This window comes from Odocoileus virginianus, chromosome 11 (assembly GCF_023699985.2).
Source record: "Odocoileus virginianus isolate 20LAN1187 ecotype Illinois chromosome 11, Ovbor_1.2, whole genome shotgun sequence".
In the NCBI taxonomy this organism is placed as follows: domain Eukaryota; kingdom Metazoa; phylum Chordata; class Mammalia; order Artiodactyla; family Cervidae; genus Odocoileus; species Odocoileus virginianus.
The window spans coordinates 7,773,641-7,787,011 of NC_069684.1; the positions used below are offsets into that span (position 1 = coordinate 7,773,641).

General features: G+C 46.5%; 1 protein-coding gene across 8 annotated transcripts in view; it reads left to right on the forward strand.

Moving 5' to 3' along the window:
* Positions 1-13,371, forward strand: part of HHAT (hedgehog acyltransferase) — a 367,616-nt gene that overhangs the window by 248,068 nt on the left and 106,177 nt on the right. For 7 of the 8 annotated variants that reach the window (XR_011490224.1, XM_070473890.1, XM_070473893.1 and 4 more), the window contains one exon: positions 10,908-11,109. Coding sequence is in view for 7 of the 8 variants with exons in the window: in XM_070473890.1 (XP_070329991.1) it covers positions 10,908-11,109 (202 nt within the window). In the remaining variant the exon portion in view is untranslated. Of the gene's footprint in view, positions 1-5,541; positions 5,625-10,907; positions 11,110-13,371 lie in introns of those variants that run through there. The other variant, XM_070473894.1, reaches the window with a different exon arrangement.

Genomic DNA, 13,371 nt, shown 5'->3' on the forward strand with positions numbered 1-13,371 from the left:
GTAAATATCATCCTGCAAACCCCACAGCACTTTAAGGAAGAAAGTGGCAGAGGCAGTCAGTGAACAATGACGTTTGCTCTTGAGGCCACACTTTTTAAGCTGGAGAGTTCTCTCTTGTTTATAGAGAGTGACAAGGAAAAGAAGAAGGGAATGAATGAGTCAGAGAAATGAGGAGAATGAGGAAAAGAACAGGAAAAGAAGGCAGTTGATCTGGGTTTGTTAAGCACCTCCTGAGTTCAGAGTTTAGGTTAGACTCTGGGGGGAAAATAAAGAGAGAAATGCTGCAATTCTCTGATCCATGTCTTGACTGCGAGATGGGGAGTCCCACGTACTCCCAGACCTGATGAAGCGGCTTAGAATTAGTAAGAAATAGCACAGCAAGTGATCTGAAAGAAATAACTTAGTCTGAGATGAACACCTGAATTTTGCAGAGATGAAGAAGCATCAGCCACCCACATTCAGTAGGATCGGCTAGGGAGATTTTCCTTGAAGTGAATGCTGAACCCATTTAGAAAGATCAGATGATGAAAAGAACAGCCAGAGATCTTGTCTGATTGAGGGGTGGACTGGCATGATTGTGGGGCCCAGATGTGTGAAAGAATGAAGTTCTCTAATTGGAGTGGAGAATCTATTTTGGAGACTCATAAGATAGAGTTTGATGGCATAGGAGGGAGTCAGCTAGAGAATGATGTTTACAAAGCCAGGCTGATGAGATTTAATTTAGGGCCTGATGCAGTGGGAATCCACGGTAAGCAGGACCTCTTTGTCAGACTGGATGCTTCTGAGGACAAATGGCCTCTCCTTTGCCCGAGCAGTTCACTTCTGCTTTGCCTGGTTGGCCAACCTACTATGTCACCATGGCAATGTGGAGTTCACACCTGTCAAGACTGTGGGCCTGCCTCCATGGGGCCCTGTCCGGCATCGCTGTCTCAAAATCATCACACCACAAACCCAAAAGAAGAATGAAACACTTCAGCCTCCAACAAGGCATTTCTTGAGTGCACTTGTGTTCAGAGCACATCCTTCTGGAGACCCTTAGGGCATTGTACCAGCACAGTCATTTTTGAGTGGTACACGTTTGTTTCATAGTGAACCTCTTCCTAACCGCGGTGATAAATGAGTGAGACTATTAGGACCTGCAGGGTATGGGGGTGAGAGGCAGGGATCAGAAGGGAGCCCTGGGGAGACGCGGTATAGTTGCTGATAAGAGGGGGCATGTGCCCCAGACATTGGTAATGTGGACCCTGGGTTTGGGATCTGCTGATGGAGCAAAGGTTGAGAAGTGGGTTAGGAGCAGGGAAGGATGCGATCTCTCCTCTCAGCCCCCTCCCTCAGTGAGACAGGGAAACACACATACCTACATCCTACAGACATCCGAGTTTGCCCCACCCAAACCGCTGGCTCCTTGTACCCTCTCTCTTTTAATCTGATAGCTGCTTTCAGCATCCTCTCAGGAGGAAGGTGGGAAGACGGGCAGGCAGCCAGGAAACCTTGGTGGTTATTAAACTGAGGCTTTGAGGACCTTTTTATTAGTGATGAGACTCAGCTCCACAGCAGTAAAGAGAACAGGCTCCTGCTCTCTCTCCTGTGCTCAAACCTCCCAAGAATCTGTTTTATATGGTGTTTATTTGTAACCTGAAATAGATGTGGGCCCGGGAGCCCTGGGGACTGCTGAGGCTTCAGCATGCTCTCAAGCAAAGAGGGTCAGCAGCCCCGAGGGGGCAAGTAGTGCTCCGCTTCTGTGCTCCCCTCCCCCAGGCCTTCCCGTCCCTCATCTGTGACTGGAAGCTCGTTTTAAAGGATGGCGTCTTAAAGACTTGCTTGGTTTTTCAGTCTCTGAATGTGAGGACTGTGATATTGTGAAGACTCATGCATCACTGAGACTCTAACCTTTTGGAACATTAGTTAGTGCGTAAGCACTCACTTAGTTGATCATGTCTGACTCTTTGCAACCCCATGGACTGTATGTAGCACACCAGGCTCCTCTGTCCATGGGATTCTCCAGGCAAGAATACTGGAGTGGGTTGCCATCTCCTTCTCCCTGGGATTGAACCCCCATCTGCCTCGGCAGGCAGATTCTTTTAACAGTGCACCACCTGGACAGCCTTCTGGAACATTAGTAGGCAGCTTTAAATGGGTTGAGTGAGTAACCTGCGTAGTATTGATACTTTCTGGCCCTGCTCACGCAGCAGTCCCCCATTATAAGGAAAGGACCTGGTCATCTGACTCTTGTATCTGCAGATAAGAGGGGACCAGAGTGGAGGGTCTACGATGATTGGAAGGTGAGATGTTGATAATGGACCAAGTTGCAGTAGAAGCTAGTTTACTCTGACCTGCCCGCACAGGCTCATCTGTAGCCAGTTTCAGGTTTGGAGAACAGCTGGCTGTCCTCTGGGTTAAACCTAATCAACAGGTCTGTGTGCATGTTGAATCCATAAACTTTGAAGGGAAATGGAATATGTCCCCTCCCCGAAGGATGCCATTTTGGCACGTGGATTTTTCTGAGCCGAAGGCAATCAAGACCTGGTTGACTCAGGAACAACTTTTCCCTCTAACGTAACTATCTGAAAGAATTTGCATAGGGGGGCTGTACCAGAAAAAGAGCTATTACCAGAGAGAATGTATTTATCTGAAAGACCATCTGCAGGGCAGGGTAAGCTTCTAAATGCCAAACATCTGCACTTGTGGTCCTCCTGTGGATTCCCTTCCTGCACCTGGAAGTCCCAGACCCCATCCCATTCCTCAGTTCAGGGTATTCCTTGACTCTCATTGTCTTGTGGACTCCCCGACATATGTAATTAAATTGGTTTTTCTCTTATTAATCTGCGTTATGTCACTCTTACTGTTACACCAGCCAAAGAACCTAGAAGAGTAGGAGAAAAAATTTTCCTCCCCTCTAACTTCATCCCCTTAGCACTAAGTGACCTGGTTCTAATGGAGGTGTATTTCAGGCTAATGGTTTTAAGTGAAAAGCATCCTTGAGAAAGAAAGCCCGGGGTCTTGATGTCTTCATGTGGTTATGAAGAATATAGGGATGTTCATCATTAGGATAATGGCATCTTGTTTTTTCCCTGAATGCAAGTGTGCATACTTCCATTGATAGGAGTGTTACAATCTCCAGATTCCTTACCCCACATGTATTGTATTAGCTGATCTTTACAGCAGCTCATACTTGAAGGTGATTTTAGCCCTCCCAGTATATGTTCAGTGTACAGACTTAAATGAAGCAGGCTTCTCGACAAGGTCACAGTTACAGGAACTGGTAAGTGGCGAGTAGGACCAAGGCCACGTCTCTAGCTACCAAGCGCTGCCTTCCTGCTTGTCCCCTGCTTTGCAGCTCTTGCTGCTTGGGCGTGGTCTAGTGGGGTAGGGACAGCGGGGCTGAGCCTTTCATGATCTTTCAGCCTCTTCTGCAGAGGGGACGGTAGAGTTTTGAGGGAGCTAGAGTTTGGGTTTTGGTTTATGAGGGTAGAATTGAATCTTTCTCTAGGATGGAAGTTACAGTCTTGGGTTCATCAGCACAGTGCTTCAACCCAGTGAATTACCAGCTTTGTGGAATGAAAAGGTGAATTTTTTTTTTTTTTAAAGGGTGTTGGCATCTAATGTGATGAACCTAGAACTTTACATGTAGACTGAATATGTTTATGCATTCATGCTCAGTCATGCAGTTATGTCTGACTCTCTAAGACCCCATGGATTGTAACCACCAGGCTCCTCTGTCTATAGGATTCTCCAGGCAAAAATACTGGCATGGGTTGCCATTTCCTCTTCCAGGGGATCTTTCCAACCCAGGGATCGAACTCACATCTCCTGCGTTTGCATGTGGATTCTTTACCGCTGTGCCGACTAAATACAGCTAGAGTTTAATCCCTGTTTTATAAATTCCATAGTATTCTGTTGCAAAATGGGACATAGCATTTTTAAATAGGAAGTTTTTCAGAGTTACACGTGGAACTTTCATCTTTCAGTAAAGATGTTGGGAATTAGCTCAGCTCAGATGTGCCCTCTGCTTTGAAAGTGACCTTTTAGCCTTCTGGAGAGGTTAAGGTTTGCAGTTGCCTGTTAACCAACTGCTGTGTGTGCTTAGTCACTCAGTCATGTCCGGCTCTTTGCGACCCCATGGACTGCAGCCCGCCAGGCTCCTCTGCCCATGGGGATTCTCCAGGCAAGAATACTGGAGTGGCTTGCCATGCCCTTCTCCAGGGAGAGCAGCTCTAAACAACACAAATTTATTCTCTTACAGCCCTGGAGGTCAGAAGTCTCAGATGGGTCTATACTAAAGGGCTATAATCACAATGTAGCCGAGCTGCGTTCCTTGTGGAGTCTTTAGGGAAGACTTTTTCCTTTTCCAGTTTTGCTAGCTTTTACTTATTAAAATTCCATTATGATATGTACTGGGTAGAAAGATATTAAAAGTGAATTATATTTTCTGCATGTACCTTTCTTTGAAAACTTTTAATAGTAAGTATATAGCTCGCTTTGTGAAAACTAAACACCAGTCCTTTGTCCACCAGCTAGAGGATGAGGCTTTGACTGGTGGGTCATCATCACAGGCTTTGACTGACAGAGAATGCAGATGTAGGCTAAAGCTAGAGCCAGACTCGGGTCACGGGAGCCACCGCCCCTGAGAGCTGGGTTTAGGGCACCTCTGCAGAGAACTCGGGGTAAGCCCAAGTGAACCCAGGTGAAGCAAAGGCGAGGTCACCTTACTGCCAATGGAATGCAGCCACACATCTTGCCCTTCCCAGATACTGAAGGCTCTGGCCTTTAAAGGGCCAGTCCTTGTAAGTTTTGACATCTCTTGAGGTTGGAACAGCTTTGGGGGCTGCGTGAACGGGGCTTTAATGGGGGAAGGAGGATTACAGAATGTGGTAAGACTGCAGGGTCCTTGGGGGGCGGTGTGCCTTAGAAACGGGTGTCTTCTGAAGTCTCTGCCAGTAATGGGGGCAAGCCCTGATAACCCTTCCGTGTTGGCGCATCGCTCACTGTGTGTCTGGCAGTGGTGACAGTCTATCAGAAATGTGAAAAGCTATTGGAGACTATGAAAAGTGAATGAAAATCAGTGTTAGGTATAGAAGTACTGCTGACTGGTAGCTAACAGTGCATGTAGGCATGCACGGATATACTCACACATATCTAAAACTGCCTGAATGAAGTTTGCAGTTCAGTTGAAATGACCATCATAACAGAAGAGACATCGTCTGATGGATAACTGTTCAATTCAGTGCTACAAACAGTTGGTTCTCTGGGTTAGAGACTGAGAATATTTAAAAGAGGCTTTACAGAGGAGTTGGGAAACCAGAGAGGGTGGAGGGTGTGAAAATGGTGTGCTCAGAGTCACAGAAGTGTGAGAGCCCCATTTGTTCAGGATTTCAGGACTGGGGGAAATAGGGTGGGAAGGTAAAAGCAGAGCTGGAATAGAGTGTCAGCCACTGCCTGCCTCATCCCAGCCAAGAAATAGATAATTGAAGATGGGAAGTCGGCAAGCCCACCTCGGCTCAGCCCACAGGGCAGTGAAAACCAAGCTTTTCTGTGTCCTAGGTGCCTCATCCCCTTATCCTGCTGGGGTCTGGAGTTCATGGCGCAGGGTTTGACAATAACTTGGCAAGCCGGGGAGCTTCTGGGTAAGTCCTGGGCCAAAGCCTTGTGATTTTAAGAGGAACGTCTTTACCACCTGGATTCTCACCACCCCTGTCCCAACTGTCAGACACATTCTTGAGTTTTTCCTAGTGATCATGAAGGAAACAGCTATTTTGCTTCCCCTTCACATACATCTGCTAGTCAGCAACGATCCCCAAGTATCAACCTCTTTCGCCCAACTTATTACACAGTCAAGACTTCTGCACAGGGCCCGCCTGGATAAGGTGCAGTCTCTGCTTGTGGGGCAGAAGGAAACTGTTCAGTCTATTTTTAAAATTTCATTTGCATTTTGGCTGCCCCGGGTCTTGTGGCGAGCCGGCGCCTCTCTCTAGTTGCGATGTGCAGGCTTCTCGCTGCAGTGGCCTCTCTCGTTGTGGAGCAGGCTCTAGGGCGTGGGCCCAGTAGTTGTGGTACACGACCTCAGTGGCTCCTCGGCATGTGGGATCGAACCCTTGTTCCCTCCTCTGGCAGGCAGATTCCTAACTGCTGCACCACCAGAGAAGTTCCTATTTAGTCTAGTTAAAACTTGAACTGTGGCTTTCTGGCCCAGACCTCCTTGGTCTCTTAGTCGCTTAGTCGTGTCCAATTCTTTGCGACCCCTTGGACTGTAACCCACCAGGTTCCTCTGTCCAATTCCCTTCGCCAGGGGATCTTCCTGACCCAGGGATCGAACCCAGGTCTCCTGCATTGCAGGCAGGTTCTTTACCGTTGCAGCCACCAGGGAAGAAACCCTCCTTGGCCTAAACGCCTTTGTAATTCATGAGCACCTTTCTCCCTAGTAAGACTGCTTATTGTAGAGGATGTTTCTTCAGTTAATAGAATACCGGTGGATGCTTCTGTGGAGACTATGTTGCAGATGTGGTTGAACAAGAGGAACACAGGACTAAAAAATGCTCTCACTGCGGTAAATAGCTTCATAGGACACAGACCTGGGGGATTCTGATAACTGCAACATTCTAGGTTCAGATTTTACCTCCTCTGTATGAAATGGGACTGGTCATTAGTTCTTCACGAAGTTGTTGTAATGTTAGAAGCAATATATATAAAAGTACCTGATATTCAGTAGAGAGTAGACTCTGTAAATAACGTCTACATTTTATATCAGTTCCTCCTCCCGAGCAGGGGTTTGCTATGTTGCGTTGATTCTGTGAGATGGTTTTAAATTAAGAAGGTGGTACAGTTGGATGACAACCACCCCAGGCCATGTTCTCTGCAAGCAGTGACCCCACGAAGCCAGCCGGGCAGGGGCAGGGGCCAGGCCTTGTGCAGACTCAAGCTCCCACAGTTGCTGATGGGGAAGAAAAAAAATCTTTTTATTTTTGCTTTGCTGAGAAGGTGGTGCTGAATGCTTTCTTCCACTGGGAAATCAGTTTCAGCATGCAGCGGATCTCAGTAAGTGGGGTCACACCGCTGCTTTTCTAGAAGAGGGACACGTTTCTGTTTTTATTAATCATGGAACTGACATGAGCCTGGCGGGATTTGTAAAAGGAAACAGGTTCATGCTCCTCCTTGCTGTATGCACTGCCTTCTAGAAATTAAGAGAGAGGAAGGGAGTTTTTTTTGTCTTCCAGTCAGGAGACCATAACCTCTTCTGGTTTAAAAGAAGCAACCTCATGTCGTTGGAGACCTGCCATTTGTGAGTTTCTGGAATAAAAGAAATTCTCCGATTTTTGTCGGCTGTCATTTTTGAAGGAAAGTAGCAAAGCCATGATGCCAAGAGATGCCTAAAATAGCTGTGCATGTAATTATAGGACTAGATGCTTCCTCGTCACAAGCTTGGAATTATGTTCTTTTTGGAGTTGAATCTAATATTAAGGACCATTGATGTAGATGGACAAGGAGAGGTTTTTTTCTGCACTGAGGTTTTCTAATATATATTCAGTTCAGTCGCTCAGTCGTGTCCGACTCTTTGCGACCCCCATGGACTGCAGCACGCCAGGGCTCCCTGTCCATCGCCAACTCCCGGAGTTTACTCAAACCCATGTCCATTGAGTCAGTGATGCCATCCAACCATCTTATCCTCTGTCATCCCCTTCTCCTCCTGCCTTCAATCTTTCCCAGCATCAGGGTCTTTTCAAGGGAGTCAGTTCTTCGCATCAGGTGGCCAAAGTATTGGAGTTTCAACTTGAGCATCAGTCTTTCCAATGAATATTCAGGACTGATCTCCTTTGGGATGGACTGGTTGGCTCTCCTTGCAGTCCAAGGGACTCTCAAGAGTCTTCTCCAACACCACAGTTCAAAAGCATCAATTCTTTGGCGCTCAGTTTTCTTTACAGTCCAACTGTCACAGCACAGCTCATTTTGATATAGCGATATACAACAATAATCTCAACATAAATCCAGTGTTGGGTGAGAAGAGTATTAGGAGTGGAATAAACTTGTTTTATAAAAACTATTATCTGCAGAGGTTCTGTAAATAGCAGTTACTCCTTATCCTTTTGAACTTGGTTTTACCACTCCATTTTTTTTTAACGTGCAACCTTCTTACACACACAACTGATTGTATGAAGTGAAGGGCAGCCTCGTGGAGCGCCATGATGGAGTGGTGATTATCTTTTTGCAAGTTGGAGGCTGCAGAGGTTTGTGGTCCATTTTTTTTGCCTGTTGCGTATTCTGCAACAATAACCAAGTAGCCTCTAGGGGGCAGCGTAATGCCAGTTAAAACCCCTGTGCCTGGGGCTGTCGGCTGGCTTTTGTGACTCATTGTCCAGCCCTTCTTGGTCCATGATGCAGCATTCCCGCTTCTCCTGGCCAAACTCTCTCTCTCTCTAGACCTTGCCAAGGTGGGGATCTTTACCATCAAGCCTCTCATACCCTGCTCGCCTCCACTCCCCCTGTTCTCTTCCGTACTCTTAAGCTCCCTTGGTCTACTTTGTACAATATGATACAGCAAACAAGTCCCATGTCAGCTTAATGATAGAATTTGTTTGCTGTCCTTTCACAACCAGCTATACCTGTCCTTTGGGCAGGAGCAACCTGTTATGTCTGTGTGTGTCTCATAATACCAAGACTTCCCTGGAGGCCTGAATAAATCCTTGGCCACAGATGGATTATTCCTTAGTCTGTAGTGAGTGCTTGATGGGTATTTGCTGACTTGATTGTCAGGATGGTCTTGTTTCTGCACAAGAGAAAGTATTTTCTTTGCTTCACTTGTTTCTGAAATGGGTGCATGCCCACATGCTTTCTGGTTTGTTTCAGACTGAGAAGCAAGATAGGAGGGCTTTCAAAATAAGCCCAGAGGTGCAAAGGAAAACATGAATGCTGGTGCCAGAGATGCATGTTTGCATCTAGGTTCTTCCTATTCTTTCAGCCCCAGTTTTTCTCACCCAAAAAGTGGGGCTGTCTAAGCTGATCAGATAATTTACCATCTAACCTGGAGCACCTTTGAGAGTGAAGGAGGACATTTAAAAATACTGATAGTCACATAGTCCTTGCTGTTCAGTCGCTCAGTCATGTGTCCAATTCTTTGCGACCCCATGGGCTGCAGCACGCCAGGCTTCTCTGTCCTTCACCATCTCCTGGAGCTTGCTCAAACTCATGTCCATTGAGTCAGTGATGCCATATGACCATCTCATCCTCTTTCTTTGCCAGCATCAGGGTATTTTCTAATGTCGGCTCTTTGTATCAGGTGGTCAAAGGATTTGAGCTTCCCCTTCAACATCTGTCCTTCCAATGAGTGTTCAGGACTTATTTCCTTTAGGATGGATTGGTTGGATCTCCTTGCAGTCCAAGGGACTCTCAAGAGTCTTCTCCAGCACCACTGTTCGAAGGCATCATAGTCCTTAGAAGTATTTATTGACTGGGGAATGGTTTTTATATTGTATCTTTTGGCTTGCCTATGAAAGTGTTCTTTTTAAGAATTATTTTCAAAATAGCATTTCCAATAAAATATTAAAATAATAAATAGGACAGCCTTTCAATGGGTTGGCATGCTAGAACAGCATGTGGTATTTCAAAGAATCAGGTCAAGTGATACATGTAAGTGGCCAGTGCCATACTTGGGACACATAGTGTGTTTAGGAAATGATCATTTCCTCTTCCTTTATGGAATAAGGTTGGACAAAGAAGCACTGACAGCAATAAACAGAGACCATAGGCTTTTTAAAGAGACCACTGCAAGGAGGGTATTTTTCTAGCTCTCCAGATCGTGACAACACAATGTGAGTTTTGTCCAGCTCTAGCAGAAAAATACTGATTGAAGAACACGGTTCTGCTTGTATGTGGTCAGACAGCGGTCTCAGCAGTAGAGAACTTACCCACGGGGGGCTCTGCCTCTCGGGTGATAATTTGGCTGCCCTGTGAGCACAGAGCTCTTCTCACTTGTGAATTTGTCACTACTTCTGGGCAACTTGCCTGGAAAGCTGGAGGATCCAGCCTTGGCACCCCTCTTCTGCAGAAGCCATCCTGCCGTTTAAGGGCCTGAACTCAGCAATTGTGCTTAAATACTGGGTTTACATGAAATTTGATAGTCTGAGCTGTAAAATACATACCTACCGTGAAGGTTGGTATCCCCACTGTAAGTGACGTATTAGTTGCCCAGTTGTGTCTGACTCTCTGCGACCCCATGGACTGTAGCCTGCCAGGCACCTCTGTCCATGGAATTCTCCAGGCAAGAATACTGGAGTGGGTTGCCCTTCCCTTTTCCAGGGGGATCTTCCTGACCCTGGGATCGAACCCAGGTCTCGCACATTGAGGGTGAATTCTTTACTGCCTGAGCCACCGGGGAAGCCTATTCCCATTGTCACCAGAAGCTTAATTGCCATTCTGTGATTAGGCTTCTAGGGTGAGGCGCGTCCCTTTCAGAAATTAAATTCAGGGCTCCTCATCCTGCCTCCTCTAGGTGCTATTTTGCTCTAGTAATGAGTGCTCTTTAGCCTGTGTGTTCATTTAACCTAAGACATGTCAGTGTGTGCTAAGTCACTCCAGTGGTGTCCGATGGACTGTAGCCCACCAGGCTCCTCTGCCCATGGGGATTCTCCAGGGAAGAATGCTGGAGTGGGTTGCCATGCCCTCCTCCAGGGGATCTTCCCGGCCCAGGAATCGAACCTGCGTCTCTTACGTCTCCCTGCACTGGCAGGTGGGTTCTTTACCACTGGCGCCACCTCCTGGTGTGACGGAGCATTCAGGGAGTGCTCTGTGGCCTCCTGGACGTGGGGAAGGGTCTGCGGATGGTGAATAGCGACGTGCGGCCGGAGAATGAGGCCCGGGAGCCGGTGGTGTGGGGGCCGGCTCTCCGCAGCGCTCCTCACGGCCTCCTCTCTCTCCAGGTACGTGTACATCCCCGCGGGCGGGTCCCAGCATGGCCTGCTGGGGGCCCTCTTCTCCACCGCGATGACGTTCGCGTTTGTGAGCTTCTGGCACGGCGGCAACGACTACCTGTGGTGCTGGGCCACCCTCAACTGGCTGGGGGTCACCGTGGAGAACGGCGTCCGGAAGCTGGTGCAGAGGCCACACGTCCAGCACAGCTTGGTGAGCGGGTCCCGGCTTGTGCGGCAGGGAACCAAGCTGGGCGGACTGGGTTTGGGAGCGGGGGCGGTCATCACATTTCTGCCAGATTGGCTCAACATCCAGTGTGTTCCCGGAGGTAGGACAGCTGAACAAGAGGTGGTGGCTCAGATGATAAAGTGTCTGCCTGCAATGCAGGAGACCTGGGTTCGATCCCTGGGTCGGGAAGATCCCCTGGAGAAGGAAATGACCCCCCACTCCAGTATTCTTGCCTGGAGAATTCCATGGATGGAGAGGAGCCTGGTGGGCTACAGTCCATGGATTGCAAGGAGTCGGACACGACTGAGCAACCTCACTGGTTCACTGGATGTAACTTTAAAATAATACATATTTATTATATGAGAATTAGAAAATTCAAGTGAGTATAAGGAAGATGTCTCCTCAAGAGAAACCACGGTTAAGTCCCTTCTAAATTATTTTTTTGAACAAAACTTTTGAGTTAATGTGTTTTTGATTGCTGTGTGTCTTTGCTGTGTGTGGACTTTCTCTGGCTGTGGCAAGTGAAGGGCTGCTCTCTTGGGCACAGGCTCAGTTGCCCGACACATGAGGGATCTTAATTCCTGGACCAGGGATCAAACCCACGTCCCCTGCATTGCAAAGTGGATTCTTCTTTCTTTCTTTCATTTTTCATTGAAGGGTAATTACGATATTGTGCTGGTTTCTGCCACACATCAACACGGATCAGCCACAGGTGTACGTATGTCCCTTCCCTGTTGAGCCTCCCACCCCATCCCACCCCATCCCACCCCTCTAGGTTGTCCCAGAGCCCCGGTTTGAGCTCCCTGAGTCATCCAGCAAATCCGTGCTGGCTGTCCATCTTGCGGATGTTAGTGTATGTTTCCATGCTATTCCGTCTCCATCTGTCCCATCCTCTCCTTCCTACCCCCTCCCCCACCATGTCCGTAAGTCTGTTCTCTGTGCTGCATCTCCATTCCTGCCCTGCAAATAGGCTCATCAGTAGCAAGGTGGATTCCGGACCACCAGGGAAGTCCCCCTGTCTTCTAAATTTTTTCTCTCATCTCTCGCACACATGTACATCACACACACATACATATATAACATTTAAAACATATCATTATGCTAGAGATAGAGTTGTATCAGGACCCCTTTCTATGTCATCAAATACATTTCTAACAACCCTTTTTAATGGCGTTACAGAATTCCATTATGTGGATATACCATAATTCCTTTAATCAGTCTATTATTAACATATTATTCCATTTTTTTTTTTGCAGTTAGCAGTTGCATTGAGATGACTATCATAACAAGAGTGAATTCTTGAATGTTTAATATTTCTAAGTTAAAGATTTTTCTTAACTTTTGAAGTTTGCATGCCTACTGCTTACCTGTTTGTTAACTGCCCAGTAGACAAAGTTTGCCCATGTGCATTCCTACCAACAGTGCCTGAGAATGCCCTCGCCAATCCTGAGTAGTGCTGTTATTTTTAATCTGTGCTGTTTTGATAGGTTTTAGCAGCATAAAAAGCAGCTAAGGATTTAAGACACATTCACACCCTTTAGGAAAATAACTTGGGAAATTAAGCATTTTTCTTTACACACATATTTAGGTGATTTAAAAGTATGAGCAAATGTTTTGCCATGTAAATGTGGCAAAGGATGTATTAGAATCTTACAGGAATCATCAATTCTGAATATGCAGTTATATTCCGATAACTCTGAAAAAAGTAGCTAAAAAGAAATATGCTATTATCAGTGTTGATGGCAGGCAGTAAAACACAAAAAATTTACTCGGAAATGATTAATGTAAGTAAACTACCCCAGTATTTGCAGCTAAGGCAAATATATTTCAAAAAGTCAACATCACCAAAATAGAATACATTTGAGTGTTTTTCTATAAAGATAGCTTTGTGTGTGTATGTGCATGCTTACTCATGCCTGACTCTGCGACCCCATGGATTGTGGCCAACCAGGCTCCTCTGTCCAAGGGATTTAGATTTCAATAAAAACTGAATCAAACACATAGCAAAAATATCACTTATTCTAAAGGAATTTAAGTATGTTCATGCATGTTTAAAGATAAATATTTTATTCAGTTCTAGTACCCAGCAACCAGCGGGAAAGAAATGTCAGTGAATTCCGATAGAAAGTGGAATTTCAATGAGAGTCATGGCTTTGTAACACAAAGAAAAACCATAAAAAGTGGTATAATAAAGGTTAGACACTTCACCCTTCAAATCTTAGTAGTCTTCCCCAAAGCGGGAACCGC